The sequence below is a fragment of the Limulus polyphemus genome, unplaced genomic scaffold (genome assembly GCF_000517525.1).
Source record: "Limulus polyphemus unplaced genomic scaffold, Limulus_polyphemus-2.1.2 Scaffold484, whole genome shotgun sequence".
Taxonomy (NCBI): Eukaryota; Metazoa; Arthropoda; class Merostomata; order Xiphosura; family Limulidae; genus Limulus; species Limulus polyphemus.
The window spans coordinates 439,423-463,121 of record NW_013666094.1 but is presented as its reverse complement, the minus strand read 5'-3'; the positions used below and the strand labels follow the sequence as shown (position 1 = coordinate 463,121).

Sequence of the window (23,699 nt, the reverse complement as noted above, 5' to 3'; positions counted from 1 at the left end):
TAATGTAAAAGCATATTTTGGCTAAAAATATAATTATAGTTTCCTTTTAACATGTACTTACTTCAAACACAGCTTTTATCATGATTTTTTATTTGTTAAATACACCCTTTTCCAATGTAGATATCCATTTCACTACAAATAAATTGTGCAAGTTTAATGTTTCAGCTTTCTAGAGATCTATCTTTTATTAGTTTAAAAATCTTCCATAATAAGTAAAATTTTAAAGGCTGCTCAAAATGATAAACTACATTGAAGTTACAAGTACTTGTTTCAAATCTAGCAATTTGAAGAAAGGATTACTTGTACTTGATGGTCAATAAGCAGACAAAAAGAAAATAAGTTTTAACACACATTCTTTTCCTCACTTAATAAAAGATTTTTAATTCAACAATAGTTTTTATTATTTTGATGTTTTTGATGTGATAATCAAACAAACACATATTCTATAATTTTTGGATTTCTTACCGTTCTTTAGTTGCGCTTTCAAATGATGGCCCATTAGTCTTTTTATCCTGGAATGAAAGACTTTTTTATTTAAATGGCAGATATAAAGATAATAAAAACTAGTCCCTGTAGTTATTTTACATGTTTCAACTATTACAATGATAAAACAAATTTTTCTATTTAAGAAACTCCTCCAAGCCTTCTGTGATAAAAATGGTAGATTTCGCTGAACTTACTTATATAAAACAAAACAAACATGACATCAGAAAACTATAAGACTAATAATAATGGTGATAATATGTATATACATATATTTATAAAAGGTGACAAATTTTTCCCAACTGGAAGAAACTTAATATCAGCCATACTGCTCTGAACAGATATACAACTGACTATTACTTCATCTATTGTTCTGGATTTTTTTGGTTTTCTAAGGACCAGGATGGGCTCTTCTTTTACAATGTCTTGTGAACTTTTTAATGGAGCTGTTGGTTCATTTCTTCTTCTCCAAGGAGCCACATCATTTTGTCGTTCCTTATTAGTAGCGGGTTTTCGTACTGGAAGCTAAAAATTAATTTTTTTTCACTTTTCATTATTGCAGCTATTATTTGATTTCCTAGGTCTAAATTTTTTCATTATAATGAATCATTGAAATACTTAAATTAAACTACAGTTTCAAATATATAATCATTATGCTCTTTAAGTGAGTTTTTTGTTTGCTTTTTATGAATAACAGCCTTGTTTTGATTAATATTATGCAAACACATATTTTCTCTACATTGAATACTGTATTTTATTATAACAATTTTTCCTTTTCTGTATATAACTAGTCTCTTAAGAAAATATTTAAAAAATTAAAATTTTACATATTTTGAATTAATTCAAGCAATGATAATTAATTAAAAATAAATCAACACATTTTACTTTTGTTTGTATTAGTTTTAAGTGTTTCAAGATGTAAATATATAACTCTGCACTTACCTCCTCCTCTTTGGTTATGTCTGTTGAAGGGATGATCTCTGATAGACTATCTGCAATGTTGGCTTCATTTCTTTTTACTGGATAAAAAATAATTACACGAAAATCAGAATAGAAAACAAACTAATCAAGTTAATACCTTAAACAACTTAACTTTTTTTAGCCTGGTATCTTTTATCTTTTAAGAAGGCAAATAACATCAAATAAAAAAATCTGTCTGAGCTTTCCTCAAACCATCTGCTAAATAAAATTATAACTAAAACGTCCAGCTTTAGAATTTTTGTTTTTGATAAAGTAATAACAAAATTACAAACTGTTAGTACTACTTCTGAAGTATGCGAAATGAACTAGTGATAAGATGAAGAGAAGGAGGGTATTTATTTTTATTAGTCAGTATTCTTTCTCATTTACTGTTGGTGTGGCATTCTTACAAGAAAAAAAATATATTTACACCAAAAAGGTAGTACATAACTGTCTTAGCTAAGTAGACGCAGAGTGAAATCACTGCTTCATGCTGCTGGTATTAGGATTAGTATATACAGCAAAATTTTCGAGGGATAAAGGAAAAATACAATGGCTGTTGTGCTAAGTAAAGCAATAATTAATAAGCATGCCAAGTGCAGTAGAAATGCTTGAGTGAGTGGTTGCACGTAAGCATCTGGTGAGCAAGTTAGGGCAAATTACAGGTTACTTTGAAAGCATTTTAAAGCAGATTTTACATTTTTGACAATCAAACTTTGCAAAAAAGTGCACATTGAGCTTTCATCTTCACATTCACACCACTAAAAAACACTTGCACTAATTTTGTTTTATTGCTGGAAAAATAGTGAAGTCCTGAAAATTTCAATATTTTCTGGACAACTTCACATGGTGCTAAAATAAAGAATTAGATAAAGATGGTGAATGAAATTTTTCAGACTGGTTCTAGAGGAGTATAATTTTCATGATAAAAGAACACAATTGCCATTTTCAATACTGAAGAAAAAGAAGCATGCATATGTTATGCAGGATGAGCAACCTATGTAATTTGAAAGATTACAGTATTTTTGTTTCTGCTTTTCCTTTTTTTATTTTAGTTACACTAACACTTTGTTTGGTAAATAGATGAATAGGATATACTGAGATAAATACTCTCTATTTATAATATTTTTAACAGTATTCAATACATTTTATTGCAAAATTTCTTTTAATACAGCAGGCTTGCACATGACATCATGAGGCCTGTGATTTTAATTTTCTAATTAGCATATGCAAAACCTGGCTTTCAGATCAACAGCTTATTTATCTCAGAAATGTTACATAAAGCTACATGAAGGGCTATCTACATATGGCCATCCTTAATTTTCAACTGATAGACTAGAGGGAAAAACATTAGTTTAGGTGCTCTAACCTGACATAATAATGGGATTTCATCATTACTCTTACAATGCACTCACTGTCACAAAGTGCAGAGCAAATATTTGCAGCAATTGGCTGTGACTCACAAATTTTGAGGTTCACAGTCTAAGAATTCTAAACATTATGCCAAACATCTCGTGGTTTAACCTTTTGGGCATGTTGCATAATGGCATGGTATACAATAATATTATTTCGTAGTTTTTATTTTATTATAAATTGTAAATTTACCAAAACAATCTAAATGAGGTTCTAAAACATTCAATGGTTATCATGCATTATATCTGAGGTGTCTATGTTTCAGTTTTCATTCCTAAGTTATTAATTTTTATGATTGCAGAAGCAGAAGTGGTCATTTAAATAAAAAAATTATTATAAAATTTTAAGTAACACCATCTTTTAGATTTTAATTATGTTTATTTCAGCTTGTGATTTCAAAATTTTACCTTTGTTACAGTCATCTAATTTTCAGACACACTACAGAAATTACACTTTCTCTTTAGAAAGAGAAAGATGAAATAGTCTGAAAACAAAGAAAAAAAATAAAGCCATGTTTTCTAATTTTTAGAGTACTTACACAATCCTTGAGCACAATAAACAGAACAAGAAGTTAAAAAGGCACAAAATATGTGATGTAACTTCAGATTAACCATATTGCAACAGGCTCATGCACTTTACACGACCTTGTAATCATGGTGCTATACATACTAACTCTGTAAGTACTTAATGTATATTCCCAAAATTTGGCAAGCTTTCATTTAACATTATGCCTTTTGTAGACAAAAAAATCAACATTTTTAATTATTTGTACTAAAACTTTGTCTGTAATCACATGGAATCAAAGTGTTGACTGCTCCAAGTGCAAAGTGATTTTCATGTTAAAATTAAAAATTTTCCAATTCCATTTGCATAGTCCCTAAAACCTCCTAAATAAATATCATACCTTTTCTTTTCAGAAAATATTTATATTTTATGTATTATTTTGTATACTATAACTCTACATGAGGTCGGTCAATTTGACCAACCTTGTAACCACCGTAAAAAAATTAGGAAATAAATCTAAATTATCCTTTTCTCTTTGAACTGTGTCTAACTAATAATCCTGTCACACAAGTTGTAAATTACTTGGTGAATGTGCAGTTCATATTACCTTATCAATTACGAAATGCGCGAGCTGCAATCAAGCATACCCTGTGAAGATTTTTTCTCTATCTTACCTAATCTAACAAGTTTCTAATCTTAAATTTTAGATACTTTTATAATAATAATTAAAGAATACACATGAACAACAAGAAATATAGTACTTACCTGAGTCTTCTTTATTCTTTGCTGTTGATTGTAGATGAAATTTAAGCCTACTTTTTTTTTTTTATACTAATGGTACTACTACTCTAAAAATATTTTTATTTAAATAATTAATGCATACAAGAACACAAAAAAAACACAGAAAAAGTAGAAAATGTCCTACAACAATCTGGCTTTCTAATTATAAGATAAGAACTGTTAAAAATTCAGTTAAGCTCATCAAGGTGTTTCCCTTTGGGAATAAAGTTTGAACTGGAAGCAAAATAGACAATTCTATATAAAGAAAACAACATGATATAATATGTCATTTAATAGATTAAAACTTTGGCTTTCTATTGGTTATAAATAATACAGTATTAAACATCAGAAAAAAAATATGTGCAATTTGTGAAAGAGGATGTCACATGGCAAGTGGGTCTGAATTTCTAGTTTATGGCTCTATAAAAAAATAAGATTGAAGGCTATAAAAATTTTGCTTTGCCTCAATAATAACTAAATTATAATGAGTAATTTGCATTAAAGTCTGTACTTCTGGGAAAGGTGGTAAATAAATTAGAGAAGAGAGGAGACTTAGAGAGCAAACGTCACAATTCTCATAATAGAGGAGATTGAGGATTTTTTAAAATATATCCTTATAGAAATAAGAATGTAAACTTATATAATATCAAAATTTGATTTATTAACTATGTTTCAATGCCAAGTTTATTTCTATACATTGATAATAAAGAACTTTAATTAAATTTTGAATGTAACTTTGTATAAAACTTGTAACATGCACAGAAAGGGGTACCTATAGGGAAAGAATTAAAGATCATTATGTAACATGTAAGATAACCTAAAATACAAAACCTTAAAGCATGAAAAACTATGCTAAATAGCGTGATTTGGTCATTTTTGTAGGCTGAAAATAAAATAAAAAACACATACCAACATTCAAAGCTTCTTTCTGCTTTGTCTCAAAAGTAGTTTCTTCACCAGCTTCATTTACTGTGCCTTTATTATCTGTCATGCATATAAGAGTAATTCATTATCATTATTTCAATGAGTGGTGTTTAGAAAAGATATTTCTATAATTCTTGGCCTTTTTTACTTAATAAACTGTATGAATGCCATTTTAAAATCCTCTTAAACAATGTATGTGATACACTAAAAACATTTAAAATCAGTACACTTTCAGAATAATAAAACATGTGACAAATATTAGGTACTAAATGAAACTATACACTCAATACTTGTAATTCATCCCTTTTGTAAAATGTTTTATAATATGTTATACAAGTCAACGTGAAAGAACATTCTGCAATTTATTTCTCAGAAAAACAGTATTTCATTGTAAAACACAAACTATGAGGTAGGCTAAATAACTAAAGTTAAAACATTTGACGAGCTGTGAAAGTCAACATCTCTAAATTAAATCCCACATTCTTTAAGGTATGTTCAATCTTCAAAGTCTGTTATTTAAACTTATAAAATATATTATTTTGATATATTTGTTTTGAGATAGATATTCCAGACTTGACCAATAGATTTCTAAACTTATGATAAAAATCTATTTTAGCAACTACATGTTAAGATCAACATTGTGAACAAAACATGTATCTACAGCAACGGATTACCTTCTTTAGTTATTCAACAAAACTTTCAGAAACACATTTACTTTTATATTTTTGTATTGAAAATGGCCTTTCTAGGCTTATCAACCACATTACCTCTATGGCTATAATAATTTTAATAGTACTGTGAAAAACATATTTTCTAAAAAGGTTAAAACTAATCTCAGATATAAAAACTTAAAAGTTTCGTCAGTAAGTATACAACTCTGAGGACTCATGCAATTAGGGTTGAATTTGGTCACACAGAATAACGGGTTCTTATTTTCTTAAAAAAATGTTTTCATATTAGAACCGGGCTCAATGCTACATTTTATAAATGTGGTCCAAGTATAAAATGTTGACATGATCAACCATTCATACTTTAAGGTCTGAAAATTCTTCCTAAAAACTAAAACATTTTACTATGTGAATATACAATTGTAGGAATCATTCAGACTTAAATTATAATGTAGTTTCTCTACACTAAATGAAATCTTTATTATTTATATCTAGAATTACAAAAACACTAATCATTCCAAGCAAGGTTATATTATTCTGTTTTGTTTCTACATTTGTATAATTACTGAAACAAAATACTAAAATTAATGCAAGATACATCAAAAATGAAGATGCAGATGAACAGTTTTCATTATCTACAGATATGATATGTAAAGGTGGGAGTGGATCCTCAAGTAAATGTGGAAACAAACATTACTACGTTTACATTAAGTTTATAAACTGCAATAATAAGTTTTAACACACTATATAAGAACGATCATTAGTATGATAAAATTAAGCATTTCATACTTTCTTTTCTTCTGTACAAAAAAACTTTCATAGTATCCAAAAAAAATGATCCATGATTTCTATTTCTAAACCTAGTTTTACACAGCTTTGTAAAATTTTACATACATCTGATTATCTTGACAACATTATGATTAACAATTCACAGTACTAAAAGAAACTTGTCATGAACATACTTTTTTGTGGAAGCTCATACTGCAATCCTTCAATTTATAGAAAAGTCAAGTGAAAGCATTTTGCTTTTATGATGACAATTTATCTAAAATATTTTCTCCATAAAGAAAAATTATCATTTAATATGAAATTAAGAACTAAACATAAAAAAAATATATTTAAACATAAGAAATGCAGTTTTTTTTATGATGCACAATCTATGCCATTGTTATTCTTTATGAGCCAAGAAGCAGTCTTCTATTCCACACTAAACATTTAATATTTACAGGAGATTCTACAATTTAAAGGTAATATTCCTATTATGCACTAAACTAGCTCAGTATGTTTCAACTACATGTTTTACAACTAGCTACTAGTTCTGAACACACAATGTAGCTTGAGTTATTCTCATCAAGATTTTTCATAGTATGTTATATTCTTATATTATTTTCTGTTACCAGATAACAAATTTATGGTAGTTTAAAATTTTAGTAGTTAGTTATTTCAATTCTCAAAAATTAAACATTCTATTATGATTTTACTCACTTAAAATAATTAAAGTGCATTCAATTATAATTTTTTGTCGAAGAACTGAAACTAGAAACTTTGTTAATGGTGATGTTTGTTTATGAATTATACAAGTCCCTATATGTTCATTCAAATTTGTAACTAACAAACACTAAAGGCTAAAATTATGTAATGTAAATAGAATATTTAAAAAATAAATTCTACTGAAGGTTTTGCTGCATATTGAGCACAAATGTTGGTTAGATACATCCAATTTAAATCCAAATTACTGGAATTTTTTTACGCACTATATATATATATATAATATACTTAGCACTAAGAGGCTATTTTTGTTTCATGACTAACAAGAAGAGAATAAGAGTTAAAAAATTATTAAAGAAAAAAACATATATTGCTGATACTCACAGAAATTAATTTCAACATTTTATCAAAAAAATAAACACATATCCTCCAGTTGAGTAACATTAGTTGAGAATATTATTAATCTGTGACCCTTTGCTTACTGTTTCACTAAAATGCTAATAAATAATGAATTTAGCTCAAGAAACACAGAAACAATTTGCTAAACAGCTCATACTTAAACTGGTTCAACTGCAGAATGTTCTTTTACTAGTTTCTAATAACACCATTTTCCAATGTGAGAAAGGTGGTTTAAATACAATTAGTTTACAGAAAACAATCAAATATATTAAGTGATTACATGACTTCACTGTAGATTAGTAACTGCTATTTGCCACAAGAAAGAGAAAAGTAAACTTAGGCCTTGTGACAAATGTGGCTTTAACAGATGTTTAGATGGGCAAAGTTGAAACCCTGGCTTTCGAGTAATAGCTATAAATGTCAGCGGAGATGAGTATGTTTTGGAAAAAAAGGTTTAGTTTTGTTGGTTGTATGTTCACAAGAATATGAAGTGAAGTAGTTCCATAGATGAAGCAATTGTAGGTGAAGATAAATGTGTGTGTGTCTATATATTTATTTATTTATTTATTTATTAAGGATAAGAAAGCATTAATGGAAAAAATACATAACTTAATTGTTTTATTGTTTATTTGTAATTAAGCACAAAGCTACACAATGGGCTATCTTGGCTCTGCCCACCACGGGTATCAAAACCCGGATTCTAGTGTTGTAAGTCTGCAGACATACCGCTTTGCCACTGGAGGGTGCATAACATGAACTCTTTAGTAAAAAGTATTTTAATACGCACTCCAACAATATTTATAAGATTGTATCATCCCATCAACTGTTTAATGCATGTGCCTTATAAGTAGTGAGTTTTAGCTACACCGAACAAATAGCAAGGTTCTAGAACATGTAATGTCATAAAACAGCATTGCACTATAACAGTCCAGATTAAGAAGAAAAGTTCAAAATTATTACAAAGAAATTTCTAATTCCTGGTCTATGGATAAATTACTTAAGCTATTTTCTTTTCTGTTATATACTGTTTTGATTTTGACTGTTCAAAATGTGATAGTAGAATAAAATTTCATTAAGAAGTTAAAATACCAGCCAAGCATGTGCTTAGTTTAACTGTTTGTTTTTGTTTTTTGAATTTCGCGCAAAGCTACACGAGGGCTATCTGTGCTAGCCGTCCCTAATTTAGCAGTGTAAGACTAGAGGGAAGGCAGCTAGTCATCACCACCCACCGCCAACTCTTGGGCTACTCTTTTACCAACGAATAGTGGGATTGACCGTCACAATATAATGCCCCCACAGCTGAAAGGGCGAGCATGTTTAGTGTGACGGGGATTCGAACCCGCGACCCTCAGATTGCGAGTCGAGTGCCTTAACCACCTGGCCATGCCGGGCCTAGTTTAACTGAGTATACTCCTGCTATATTGGAGATTTAAATTGAACCAGTTAAAAATGAAACATTAAAAATTACTTTAAGTTTGTCTGTGATAATAATACTTTCCTAGCTAATAGACTATGTGCTTTGAAAGTACACATCTTCTAGTTAAAAAGTCTTTATTTCAATCCATAAGCAAAGATGTCAATTTTTTTCTTGGTGAGCCCACACTATTTACAGTAGTTTTTCTTTGACTTCCATAACTGTTAAAATTTAACTAATATTTCAAGTCATGTCTCTCAATAAAAGAAGAAACTATACTTGTGATTACAACAAGTTGGTATCAACTAGATCAGTGGTTTCTAAACATTTTTAACTGACAACACCCTAGCCCACCTACCTTCATTCACACAAAACCCCACTGACACGTGCCAAACTGTGTGTCACAACACACTAATGTGTTGCAGAAAGTTGCTAGGGGTGTCATGAGAGTTTCACCAAACGAAGAGTAATTATGAACATAAAAAAGCTCTACAAAATTAATATTGTGAAACTCTCATGACACCCCTAGCAACTTTCTGCAACACATTAGTGTGTTGTGACACACAGTTTGGTGAAACTCTCATGACACCCCTAGCAACTTTCTGCAACACATTAGTGTGTTGTGACACACAGTTTGGAAACCACTGAACTAAATAAAACAAATGAGAGATGATTTGTTTTACACATAGTAATAATAGTTAAAAAAAAAAGAGAAATTATGTTACCTTCTTCCAGTTCTTCTTCAGGTAATCGCAGCTTAGCTTCAATCTGTGCTCGTTCAGCATACGTGTCTTTCATGACAACATTACTCTTATCTGTACAACTCATTCGAGTTACTGAGGTTCTTCGTTTCAGAGGTGGTGGGGCTTTTCTTCTTAATATCTCTCCTAATTCTGGACGTTCCTTTTGAAGCTGATGGTTAAATTATATAACACAGATTCTTGAATAAATGAATAACTAAACCACAATACACCAAGATTAGATCAAAAACAGCTCATTATACATCTCACAGTGAAGTAATACTCATTTTCAACCTCAAAGCATCTTCAAAATGCATGGGATTATTTAAAAAGATCAACTTTCATTAATATTTTTATGAATCATTTTCAGATACCCAAACCAATGTGTGAATATATATATATATTATTTATTTGCATGTACATATACATAATTTTGCAATTAAATCTAATTCAAAACTCACCAAGATAATAATGAAATCCAAAAAGAAAAAACAACTTCAGGGGGAATTTACTTACAGTGTTCTGTTTATTCTTTAAGTCCTGTAACAAATTGACCAAGTCAGGATCAGCTACATCAAAACATGTCTGTCCCTGAAAAAACATTAAGTTAATATAACATAGTATGTAGTGCAAAAAATAAATAAATAAATCACATTGTGTTATGTTATCAAGGATGGGATAAGATACAGTGTTAAGAGCAGAGCAGATTCTATTTTCTTTTTCCTTTATTGTTCTCTAACAGTGACTAAGTGAATTATAAAAGTTATATCAAACATCGTGCAACTAGGCAAAGTAACTTTAAACTTTGCCTTCAAAGTTCTGACTTGGCTTTTTGAAAAAGGTTTACATTAAAAAAAATACAATCATCATTATTTAATGCTTCAAATTGCAGATTAAGGGAAGTTCAAAATTATTACAAACTAATTTCTAATTGCTGGTCTATGAATAAACTCCTTATGCTATTTTTTCTATGATAAATAAACAACATTTCCTTCATTAAATAGTGCTTTCATGTTGTAAATGCATTTGATACAGAAATGTGAAGTCATCTTGTTGGCACCTTGAGGGATAAGTGACTTTTTCCCATTTGGGAGTCAGGCCTGACCCCTGGTGGATGTAGTTTAATACATTTTTCACAATTAAGTTTACAGAGATGTGCACATAAATATTTAACTGTACTAACAGTATTTTTAACTAATTTCTAATATTATATGAAATAAAAATTGATGATGGTGTTACCTAATTGATCTGTATAGATTGATGAAAATTTCATAGGTTGCACAACAGTAAACAAAACTTAGCACGAAGACTGGATCACTAAATCTACTGATCCTAACATACTGACTTGTCATAAGGTGGAATTATATTGGGCTAATAGGAATGATGTTAAACCTAGTTGCAAGAATTAATAAATAGAATAAAATGAATAGAGGAAAAATTTATTTTCACATTACATTCCTATTTTTTCTTAGTAAGGCATGTTTGTGTTTTTCCAAGTAAAGCCACATCAGGCCATCTGCTGTGTCCACCAAGGGAAATCGAATCCCTGATTTTAGAATTGTAAATTCATAGACCTACTGCTGTCCCAGTGGGAGACTCATTATTTTCATATTTACAGACTACTAGTTTGATAACCATGTAATATCTAAAAGCAAATCAACATTTAATGTATTTTTCTAGCTATCGTTTAAAATAACTGATCTGAATTAGATTCACTAAAGTACTATGGAAGCTTTCCAATGGTTAGTAAAAGCCATTTGTTTTGGACACAATCATGCATAGTTACATAAAAGCAAGTAATGCTTAAGCCATCCAGTGGAAATTACATGCTAACTAAAAACAAATGTAAATATAACTTTGTCTATTAACTATACATTACACTTTACCAAAAAACTCACAACAAAGTTCTGGATATCCATGTTTGCTAGATTATCAGCTAAAAGTTCACAAGCTTCTCTCTGGCCCCAGTGTGCAGCAGCATGAAGAGCAGTCCACCCATCATTATCTTGTGCATTTAGTTCTAAACCAGCTTTGATCAACATACTAAAGGCAATAATAATAAATGTCAAAATATCGAAAACATACAGCTTTTACTAAAACAATATGAATGTAGAAAACTTTTTACAATTTGGAAATAGCATACAATTGTTTATATTTACTATATTTAAATATTTATCTTGGTTATGCTTAGAATCAAACTTTTTATTCTCTCTCTCTCTCCATGTTTATCAATTGTTTTTTATTAATTACAAAAATTATTATTTACTTGGTATATGTGTTTAGGAATAATTTAATTCTCCTAAGTTAAGGAAACTTCTTGAGATATTATTGTGATTATGACTGAAAATATAGTTAACAGCAGTGATATAAAAATTATGATTCCATGTATTGTAATCAGTATGAAACTCAATTTTCTGGTATATTAATTTATGATAAAATGTATTTCTAGTAATTTGTTATATAGAGTTAGCTTCATTAATTCAAGTTATTTGACAGTTTTGGAACACACACTTAGCTTACTCTTGAAAAAGCAATTTACATTAATTAATATATTGTATATCTAATGTTACTTTTTTGGCTAAAATGTCTCTCACTGGAGCATAGGCAAAGCCAAATGATGCAGAGAGATAACTACCACTCTTGGAGAATAAGAAGAAATGTTTTATTCATAATTGACCTTCAAAAATTGCAATGTGAAATGCAAAGAGACTACATGGTAAGATGCAGCCTTGCTCACCTTCTCTGGTAAGATATGGAAAAAGTCTTTATATGCTATGGCAGCCAAAACACTACACATTGTTGGCTCCACAATAAATCATCAAGCAGTCAAAACTATTTGACGAGACACTCAACAGACAAATCTTTCACAAAAATGTAACGTGAACATTATGAATGTGTAATGAAGCTAAAATCTTACAAGTGGTTAATATTGCCGGATGCAAAAATCCATAACCTCCAGTAGGGCCAGTCTAATATACCATAAAAGAAACCAGCTTTTAAGAAATATAATAATGAAGGGATTGAGAAACAACCAAAGGAGACAAATGGAAAACTTCCACAGATGATAAGTCATGAAAAAAAATACTGTGACACAACTGTGCATGGGGATTTCTGACAGACCTTCACTGGTATATCAGCCAAACACATAGATAAATGACACGATTTATAAAAAGAAAACAGGGAACCCCAGTTTAAACATTTGTTCAGAATAGCACAAAAACAAGAGGTGAAAAGATTGGCCCAATCTGTAAGAAAATGAACAAACAACCCCTGTACCATCTATTTCTTCATACAAAAGTAACTCATGCACATAACAAAGCAGCAAAAGGAGCCTTCACAATGCATAAAAGTTAAACTAGATCTGAATAATCATCAAACGATAAATGAAATAAAATGTTGGAGAAAACTAACACTGATCCACTGACTGACAACTATCTTCATCCAAAAAAATGCATGTTTGGCTAAGAGTACAGTGGCATACTGATAATAAATTCCACCCAACATCAGTCAAAACAAATATATAATGTCAATAGCAGAATCCAATAGCAGTAAGGAGTAGGTCTTCTAGGTTAAAAAAATAGAAATCAATAGAATCAAGATATAAAAAAAGCTTTACAACTAAAATAACAGGGTGACAAAAGAAGACCAGCCTTCCATGGAATGATAAAATATGACTTATATAGTGGTATTAAAGAACATTTCACTGAGCTGTACCATATTTCCTAAGAAGCCAACCTAGGAGAAAGTAAAGTTGAATAAATACTTAATCAAGATGCTGAATAAAAATTAGCAAAAACAGTTGCAGTAAAGATTTGGTTTGGCTTGTTCTAAATTTTGTGAAAAGCTACACGAATGCTATCTGCGCTAGCCATCCATAATTTAACAGTGAAAGACTAGAGGAAAGGCAGCTAGTCATCACCACCCACTGCCAACTCTTGGACTACTCTTTCTCCAAAAAATAGTGGGATTGACCATCACATTATAATGCCCCCACGGCTGAAAGGATGAGCATGTTTTGTAGGACAGGGATTTGAACCCGTGACTCTCAGATTACGAGTCAAGCCCCCTAACCACCTGGCAATGCTGAGCTGTCATGGTAAAGAAGATCACACCAACAGAAAACCAGTACTGAGCCAGAGTTGGTCAATACAGTGTTCATAAGTAGTTATGGAGAAATTAGGTAATTAATTGATACAATGAATTACCTAAATAACCACCTAACTTAAATTACAGTTTCAGGTTATTTATTCTTTCAATTATTTCAACTATCCAAGTAATTGAAACATTACCATTATATTTGTTTATTTTTAAGCACAAAGCTACATAATAGTGTGTGTGAGAGGGTGGGTGGAGGGGGAACCTTGTGGTTTGAGAGTCTTGGTTTTAACATTCATTTTACCATTAAACCTGCTTGCTCCATTTTTGTTGCTGCAAAGTTACTAAGGTTCTATGCTACTGTTACAAATTTTGAGCTGCTGGCTGGGGGAAAGGCAGCACCCACCACCAACTCTCTGGCTACTTAAGTGTTAAATAAAGTGCAAGTTTACTGTTTTTTATATTATGTCATGGTTCTAAGTTATAATTGGATAACTGTATTCTTTAATGTTAAACAAGCAAGCATGGATCTATTTTTTCAGGAAATAATACTTGTACTATATAATGTTAAATAAGCAGGCATATAAATCAGGCGGATTGGGGTCCAGACCCCCATTTTTTTCAAGAAGTAATAACTATATTATTTAATGTTGTATAAGCAGGCATGGATCTAGGGGAGAGATCCAAGGGTCAAACCCCTTCTATCCATTTTTTTAAAGAAATTAATAACTGTATTATTTAATGTTGTACAAATAAGCACAGATCTAGTTTTATTCATATTCATTCCCTAATGGTTTTTAAACTTTTTAAGATAATTTTATAGCTATCAAAAGTTTTATGTTACAAGATAAATTGATGTTATTTTTATGTTGTTTGACTTTAAATTTTGGCTATTTAAAAAGATTAAAAAATACTAAGTTTTTACTTTGGTTAAGTACTTGTTCACCTAATAGGTAAAATAACTTAATCATTTGAGTAACTATGTAGTTATAGATACAATGCTTAAGGCCCCAATAGTGTCATAAACACGCTTATAAATGTGTAAAACAAAGCTGAATTGTCTGGAATAACAAGTCTGGAAAAGTGTACACAGTATTGTTACAACAGGTAACTGATAATTGAATAAATGTTTATTACTTTGAAATGTTAAACAATGCAGTTGCATTGCCTATATAATACATTTTCATGTAAAAAGGTTGGGATTAAGGAAGTAAATTAATTCTAAATAATTGTGCCTAAGTCTGAAAACAGGGTTTCCTCTAGCTTTTAATTTTCTTTGTCACTTGATAAAATTTTTTGATGGACAAATTTTAAAGTTACTTTTATATGTTACTTCTACACATATTTAAACCATTTTAACTCAAAAAATATTTTGGAACTGATATTTTGTCATTTTCTAAAATGTTTTTAGTGTAATTCGTGAGGAAAAAATATAAAAAGTTTAAATTTATATTTTTGCACAGCTGCAAAGAGTTTTGCCTGTAAACAAAATAACTCATTTGTTGATTTTTTAAACTTTTCTGACCATTCCAAAATAATAACTATTTTGGCTACAAATGTATCACCTTTGAGAATATATTTTCTATTTTTTGATTTTCAAATCTTTTCTCTTACTTTCTGTACCAGCCTTGATACCTTGTTATGGTGGTTTGATAATCTACTAACAAACACAGCTTTGAAAATAGCTATAAAATAAATTTAAACATGATTGAATAGAGCAAGTATTAGACTATTATGTAATAGTAGTATTAATATATAAATGTGCAAGTTTTTTTTTATAGTTTCTGTAAATATTCTTTTAAGTTCCATTCACTTATTAATTGTGAAAGTATTTGTGTTTTAAATTATATCTGTTTGAAAGCTACAGAAATTTTCTCAAAGAAAAAACATTAGATTAGTTTAGATAAGATAAATACACAGTTTAAGAGATGGGAGAGAGTAACCAAGAAAACCTTATTAAAAGTTTAACACCGTATCAAATGTACAATGTCTGAAGAAGGTTTTGTCGTCATCAGGTACAAGTAGGTTTACCTAGACAGAGGAATATATAAAAAGTATGAAACAAAGAAATCACATGACAGGAGATAGCTTATGACTTAATAAAGATATCTAGCTGATGTTTGGCTCTTTGCTGAAATTAGTTTTTTACTTTTTAATAGCTATACTGTGATTTCGTTGAGCTGAAATGTTTGTAAACATCATCAGTTGTTGCTTTTTTTATGTTCACCAAATAAAATAAAATAGTCAGAAAATCAGATAAGTTGGTTAAGCTTACTCTTTAATGAGTATGGGAAGTGATTACAAAATATTCTGATGACTCAAATCTTTATTGAATATTATTTTCATGTTTATCCTATTTAAACAATGCACATAAAAGAAACTGGCTAACTAATTATTTAATTACTTCTAACTTCAACTGTGATATGTTTTAAATAATGTTTTATCAGTAATAGTGAATACTAAACAAAAAATGTTTTTGAAAAAATGTGCAAAACACAACCTTCATACAAGGTCTATGACACAAACCAATGGTAATTCAAAAATTACTTAAAAGAAACCAAAACCATTTCAATGAAAATCATACAATGTTAGAATAATGCAGCAGTGGAAAATGTAATGAAGGTAGCACACACCTATTTTTTTTCTGCTTGTATAGAAGGGAATGTGTGTACTAATTCATTAATCAAATGTAACAGATTAATGGGCCCATTGATTAATCAATTATCAATTACACACAAATGAACATTATATAAATAAATGGTGATTATTAGACTTACTGAAATAAGAGAAAAGGTGGAAGCCAACAAGAGGTTATGTATACGACTCACTTTGTATTATTTCACTTAACCCATGAAGTTCACTTTGAGACAATTTTTTTTAAAAAAACAGGTGACTAATTATGTCACCAATGGAATAATCTTAAATACATAGCTAACTTTACCTATAAGCTTGAAGGTTTATAAATCCTCAACAGCAACGAAGAACTCAATCATAATGATGCACAGACAGAGTGTTTCTTAACTCCTCCACAAAGTGAAGGCTATGGTAATAAAACAGAACCTTCTGATACAAAAAGCCATTGTAATGAAGTTGATATCATTTATGTTAGAAATAAACAAGGATATGAAGATGACAAAGGCTCACAAGCTTTCAACCATACATCAAAATCTATGGCTATCTGCATAAAAAATATCACTGAAAGAACTTGGATCCCAGCAATCCCATACCTCTCAAGAACCCCCAATGCAGCTCCAATGTACCTTTTTTGTGCCTTTTGTCTGCTTAAATTTGTTTTTGGATGACAATGTTCATAAACAAAGGAAAGTGTGTATGAAAATGTGTAGTTTAACTCTGGTCTCCTTATCTTTTGCCAAAATTATTAAAACAAAACTTTCAGGTAATAGTGCATAACCATGACCATCAGATTTGGTACAATGGAAGTAGTAGTTCCAAGGGTAGCACAAGAAATGGAACACCTTTCTTATGAAGTACAATAAACCTCAGTACATATGATTAAAACAAACCATTCACTTTCTACTATGTATTTCATCATATTTTGAATAAATGATTGGATACTCTATACACATGACTGAAAAAATTATATTCAGTTCAAAAGTAACATAAGTACTAAAAGAAAAACTGGTTATAGATAGTTGATTATTGACTAGAAGTTTAACTTAACTTATACTTACTGCTTACACACTTCAGCAACTAGATATTTAATTAATAAACAAATTATTAAAAACTACATGATTAAGGATCACTAACAATGTTTCACTGTCAATTATCAAAACGGTACTTTATACCATTAAATGAACTTAAAAGATTTCCTGAGCAGTAACAAAATTATGCATAGAATCTTAATATAAATACTTTCCAACTTGTTCTAGATCTTAAAGTTTTAATCATTCAACTGATTTACCTCAGTACTTTAATATAGCCTTTAGCAGCAGCTACATGGAGAGCTGTTGCTCCAGTTTTGGGATGGATCTTACTATTATAATCTTGTTTATTAACTATAAACTCCTGGGCATCCTTCATCATCAGATTTTCTTCTTCTGTCCTTGCAGCATCACAATCAATACCTATATAAAACAGTTAAAGCCAATAAGATCTACTATGATGACATATATGCTAATAAGTTCTTTACATCAGTGCTTCCCACAGTTGTGCCCCAGAAGGGTCTCATATGTACCATGGCATTTTTGCAATTATTAAGTAATATTTATTTAGTAATGTAAATTTATTATCAAGTTAATACATTTTAAAAATGTCAAATGTGATTTATTTTCTCATTGATACACAGTATAACAGTAATTTCTGTCTGTCTTAGTCAGGGGGGTGCCACTAGATCTGCCATAGGGACTTATTTACATGCGCTGCAAAAAGTTTGGGACATTAAAAGTGTGACATGAGCTGAAAAAGTTTGGGAAGCACTACTTTACATGACAGTTATATCAAACTGGTCACATCAATTCTTGAACCTGCATTTTAATTACATGCCAACACAACTATATAACAAAATACTTAAATCCCTACTATAATGACAGCATACAACTTCTCAGAAATAATATGTTGACTTAAAACAATTTTGTGAAAACCCACCATTTTAATAAAATCAGCCTCAATTATACAGCTGCTGACCGAGATAACCCATCACAAAAACATGTGGAATTCGTTAAAATGGTTCACAAGTTTTATAATTATATACAAACCTAATTTATCAATCTCTGCTTGAAGCAACTCTTCCATTTCTTCTGATTCAGCTATATCAATTGGTAATTCCCCATCATTATTAACAGCTGCTACTGATGCCCCATTTTCAAGTAGGTATCTATATTTAAAATGTCACAGTTAATAAAGAAATAGTAAAAGAAATAATCACTTCAAAATCTGGTTCTGACAAGTATTGTACCATATTTCACACTTGATACTTATGCATTGTATAGCTTTTCTTAAACTTATCATTTAATGATATCTAAATTAACACTATAACTTGTTCATAGTAACATGAGGGTAAAATATAAGATTTTTATTATTTAAAGAAGAGTACTTACTTGGCTATACTAACAAAGCCACAAGAGGCAGTGGCATGCAAAGGTGTCCATCCTTCATTATCACCACGATTAACATCACAACCATGCTCCACAAGAAACTCTACCATATTTAAATTATCATCAATGCATGCCTAAAAGAAATGTAATAAAATGTAATTAAATCCCACAACTATAGGCAAACATAAAACTTTTAAAAAATATGTGTTTCTGTTACCTCATTTACCTGTCAGATTTACATTCCACTGACTGCTTTAACAGTCCAAATATAAAGCTTTTGTAAGACTTGAATAAAAACAATTATTCTGAAAACACATCTAGAATCCCACACTTTAACAAAAAAGTACCAGCTTTAATTTTTTTCAACTCAAATTCAATTACATACAGTTGAATTAAAAAACTTTCAAGAGTAATGGAATATTTGAGGCTACAATATACTTAACATATTAACACGTTCATAATAAAAAAAGGTAACTCAGAGACACACATTTTAATTACTATGAATTATGTTTAAATTTTCATTACTTTTCATAATCAGTATCACATACATAATTCACAAAAGATGGCCATATGAGATTCATTCAGCAACAATCTTATCAGGGCATGATAAAATTCCTAAATTATTATCTGTTCACAAAATTTCAAAAAATTGTTTAAAACTTTAGAAAACAGTGTCTCTAACACCATCACACAAACAAGGCCTGTAAGCTTTTAATCACAGGTATCAAGATTGATATAAAAAATTAAATCTCAGTTGAACAAACTCAAGAAAACTTAAATACAGAGGATGAGCATATTACATTAACCCTATGATGTGTAGGAGAGGCCTCTTTAGTGGCAGCATGAGACATAAGCATGCTCAATTGCTTAGAGCCCTGAGTAGCTCAAAGTGTCTCGGATTTGGATTTGTGCAATATTTTTATTATTTACACCTGAACTTTTGTTTTTGTCAGTTTTAGTGTTACACTCATTTGAAAAAATATATTTCAATGAGTGCAATCTAAAAACACATCACTCAGTAATAGACAGAAATTTAAAAACTGCAACAGCAAGATACTTCTCAGTTAGGCACATGCACTAATTGGTTGTTAAATGCAGTACATTTACAGTGTGCAGCAATGATAGTGTATGAGTAGAAATGACTTTTTAACTAGTGTATTAGCAAGTGTTTTGTACGTATATTTTTTTCTTGAAATAATGCAATTTTAATTTTTTAAAGAACAGATGAGTGATTTCTAAAAATATTCCTGTGTAGGACCCACATGGGTTAGCAATACCCCTGGGTCTCTTGAACCCAGCCACCATTTTTTTTCTTTGCCAATTGTCTTTCTTTTGTTACATAGTTCTGGTTTGCTATTAGCCTCAATTAACTATCACTAAAAAATATCCAATATGCAAAAAAAAAATTATCTGCAGTCATTTAGGAAAATTAAACAAAATTTAAAGTAGCATAATAAAGTATGGGTCAAACCACAGTCTTGTGTACCTAAACAAACAACTGAGTGGCTTTTGTCTTCTATTTAAGTTTAATGAATGTACTATCTTTATAACCAATAACTTATTTTTATCTCTACTTTCTCATGTAATACTACCCTCATTAAGACTTCTACTGTGCATTTATGTATATTTCATTACGAATGCATCCTGAGGTTAAAACTATTTTGGAGCCTTATCATGTCATTATAGTCCATGTTGCCACTTCAAGTCATGCTATAACTGATCTTTGTTCATCCAATAGCACTGCAACATAGTTTCTATTACAAAAGGTTCACCCCTTCCCCCTGCAAGATTTCCATAATCCATCTAGTGTATGAGGACAATAACTTCCAAATAACCATTACAACAGACCAATCACACAGAAATTTATAGGCATTTCATCTAGAAACTTGACCAGTGTATCTTCATATGGGAAATAATGAATACCCATTTCATTCTCCAGCTGCTCGAGGTATATGATGATTGAACAGATATGTTGTGGAAGCAACTTGTGTCACTTTTTTGGACACAGATCCTTCTTCATTATTTTGCATACTGTTACTTGGCACATGTTGACAGCTTTTGCCACTGATTTTTTGTGTTCATGTTTTTTCACCTGTTACAAGAAGCTGCACTTTCCTCATTACAGCTGGGATACAACTTATTGCAACTTTTTATTTTTGATGGTCCAAGTGCCCCAAGTTGATCTATATTCCTTTGTTTTCCAATGCTATAAAGTACAAAGAATATCCTCACTTGGAAAATCTAAATCCAGAACCTGAGCACATCTTTATGATCTAGTATGTAGGAACATCTTGGAATGGAAAGGGCTGTCAAGTACCATCCACAACAGTGATCAATTTTCAGTGGCATCACCCTACCTACGAAATACCAAACAATGTCAAAATGTAGTCCTGATACAATCCGTTCCATCAGGACTTTATACTGGCTGTGGTTGTTACATTAATTCTCGATTTGCATATTCAAAATCATTTTAATATAACATACTCAACCCTCTGCTTGTTTCATTTTTAGAAGCTTATATGCTGACAGATTTTAGTAATGTGAGTTTGGTGAATTTCTTATTATCCTTGGTAATAATATTAAAGATGTATTCATGTAGATTCTTTAATGTTTCTTGTTCCAAATTTGTCCCCAAAATATTACTGGATAGTACAGGTCTTGTACTTTTTGAACACTGTTTTTTAACCCACAGATAATTACAGTAATTGCAAAATGTACATGCCTATATTGTGAAACCAATTAGATTATATAAGCAATACACATACAAACACCTTTAACATGTCATTACATTACTAATAATCTGTATAGAGCAGTGGTTCTCAAATTGTTTCATCTGCAGACCGCTTCAGCAGGGCAAAAGACTCCTTATGACTAAACAATTGTAAATAATGCATCATAGAAGTTGAAGAAATAACTACATATTATTCATAATAGAGCAAATATGATCATGATGTCAGAAAAACACATAGATTCAAAAAGTCTTAATATAAAATGATGAAAACCTTATAAACCGAATACTTTCAAAAGGTAGACCTTTCTTCTTCAGGGGCAAATTCAGGGTACTCAATTCTCCTACCTATTTTTTGAACTGCAGAAATCATACATAATTTGGAATTAATGGTGGCTTTGTGAAAAGTGAAAAAAAAAGCCCCTGAATTTATTGGGGTGGGGGGTGACAAAATTCAAATGGGTTCTGAAGCTTTAGTCATCTATAAGCTTTGAACAAGAACAGTTTATTTCTGTTATTAACTTTAGTATATGTATATTTTCAGAAGTTTTCTGGTAAATATATTATATTTCTTTACTGTCTTAGTTAATTTCAGATTTTTTTTTACTTTTTGTAGAGTCATGACCAATGTCATGATAGGGTGAGAGTTCTTTATTTGTGCTTTTTTTTGGAAAATTACAGCAATACTTTAACCTGTTTTTTGCAAATTGTCTTACTTAATCACGTTTCATTCATTTTGTATTTCTTAGTAACTTCCTTGTTAATTTTGTACAATTCCAATAACTTCCACAGTTTTTGTGGAAATATATTTAATGCTTTTAATTCTAACATTCATTAATAGATTCCATCTTATAATAATCCTTCACTTAGTCAAACAAACACAAGTCCTCATTTTGATTTGTTAAACCCCTACTTCAGAGTGAACAGATACAGTGTCTGTTTAGATATGCCTTGAGCTCTGACAGAAAAGTGTTAACTATTTAATGCTTCTAATTTTAAAAGATACTAGTTATACATAATATATAAAAACATTCAAGGCAAAAAAAATTGGTTGACAAATTTCATTTGTTCTTTTTCTATGATTTATATTTATATCAGATTACAATTCCATCTTTCAAGATTTAAGTGAGGTATTTAATACTCTTTATATTTATTTCACAGTTTTGTTGAAAATCCCTATAATTCTATTTATCAAAGAAATGATTAAACTCAGAAAAACTGTCTCACTCTTTTGAAATCCAAATACTAAGACCATTTTTCAAAGACTGATTTAAATGATACATTTAATGTTTCCTTTCATAAACTTTCTAAAAATGGCTAAACATTTATTATAATAATACCATTATTTCAAAGGAAGTTAACCTTTAACTGAGACATTTAAAATGTTCTTTTATTCTAAGCTCTACCCACAATTTGGAAATGGAGTTAATGGAGTTAGAAAGTAATATTATATTGGGATATTTCAAGGAGTTAATGGAGTTAGAAAGTAATATTATATTGGGATATTTCAAGGTGAATTGCCACATGTATATAATCAGCAAGCATATTAAGTAAAACTCACTAAACTTAAAAATAAATGAATTCAAATTCGATGACGAGGAACCCACTTTCAGATTAATAATGGTTGGAGACGGCTTGAATGGGTAATGAAGAAAAAAATTAATATAAGTTTAACATAACAGCAAATGTACAACGTTTCGACAAGGTTTTGTCAGTGCCGCTTTGTAAAGCTAATTCCTAAATTTGTGAAGGTCAAGTTATCGAAAAACTTAAACCAGTTTTCAGGTATTATCCAAAACATGCAGAAAAAACTCCTAAAAGCTGAATTCCAAATATCAAGAACTGGATTACTTACAAAAACTCAAACAGAAATTAGACCACCAACTAGCCTACTACCTCAAACCAGATGATTACGGCAATATACAACGCGCTATCAACCAAAACAACTCATTGCTGAATCAAGAAAAGAAGTCTACACGCAATAAGAAACTAGATCAACTAAGGAAACTACAACAACCTGAAGTAAAACACAACAATGCAGCTCAGCCT

The 23,699-nt window shown here is 30.2% G+C and overlaps 1 protein-coding gene across 2 annotated transcripts in view; it reads right to left on the bottom strand.

Annotated features, from left to right (window-relative positions):
* The window catches only part of LOC106458553 (protein phosphatase 1 regulatory subunit 12B-like), a 124,161-nt gene that overhangs the window by 62,665 nt on the left and 37,797 nt on the right, over window positions 1-23,699 (bottom strand). For both annotated transcript variants that reach the window (XM_022384799.1, XM_013918071.2), the window contains exons 2-11: window positions 18,926-19,056; window positions 18,584-18,702; window positions 17,791-17,953; window positions 11,672-11,816; window positions 10,290-10,364; window positions 9,759-9,945; window positions 5,050-5,124; window positions 1,426-1,502; window positions 844-1,008; window positions 466-512 (exon numbers count right to left, since the gene is read on the bottom strand). In XM_022384799.1, the coding sequence (XP_022240507.1) occupies window positions 466-512; window positions 844-1,008; window positions 1,426-1,502; window positions 5,050-5,124; window positions 9,759-9,945; window positions 10,290-10,364; window positions 11,672-11,816; window positions 17,791-17,953; window positions 18,584-18,702; window positions 18,926-19,056 (1,184 nt within the window). The remainder of the gene's footprint in view (window positions 1-465; window positions 513-843; window positions 1,009-1,425; window positions 1,503-5,049; window positions 5,125-9,758; window positions 9,946-10,289; window positions 10,365-11,671; window positions 11,817-17,790; window positions 17,954-18,583; window positions 18,703-18,925; window positions 19,057-23,699) is intronic.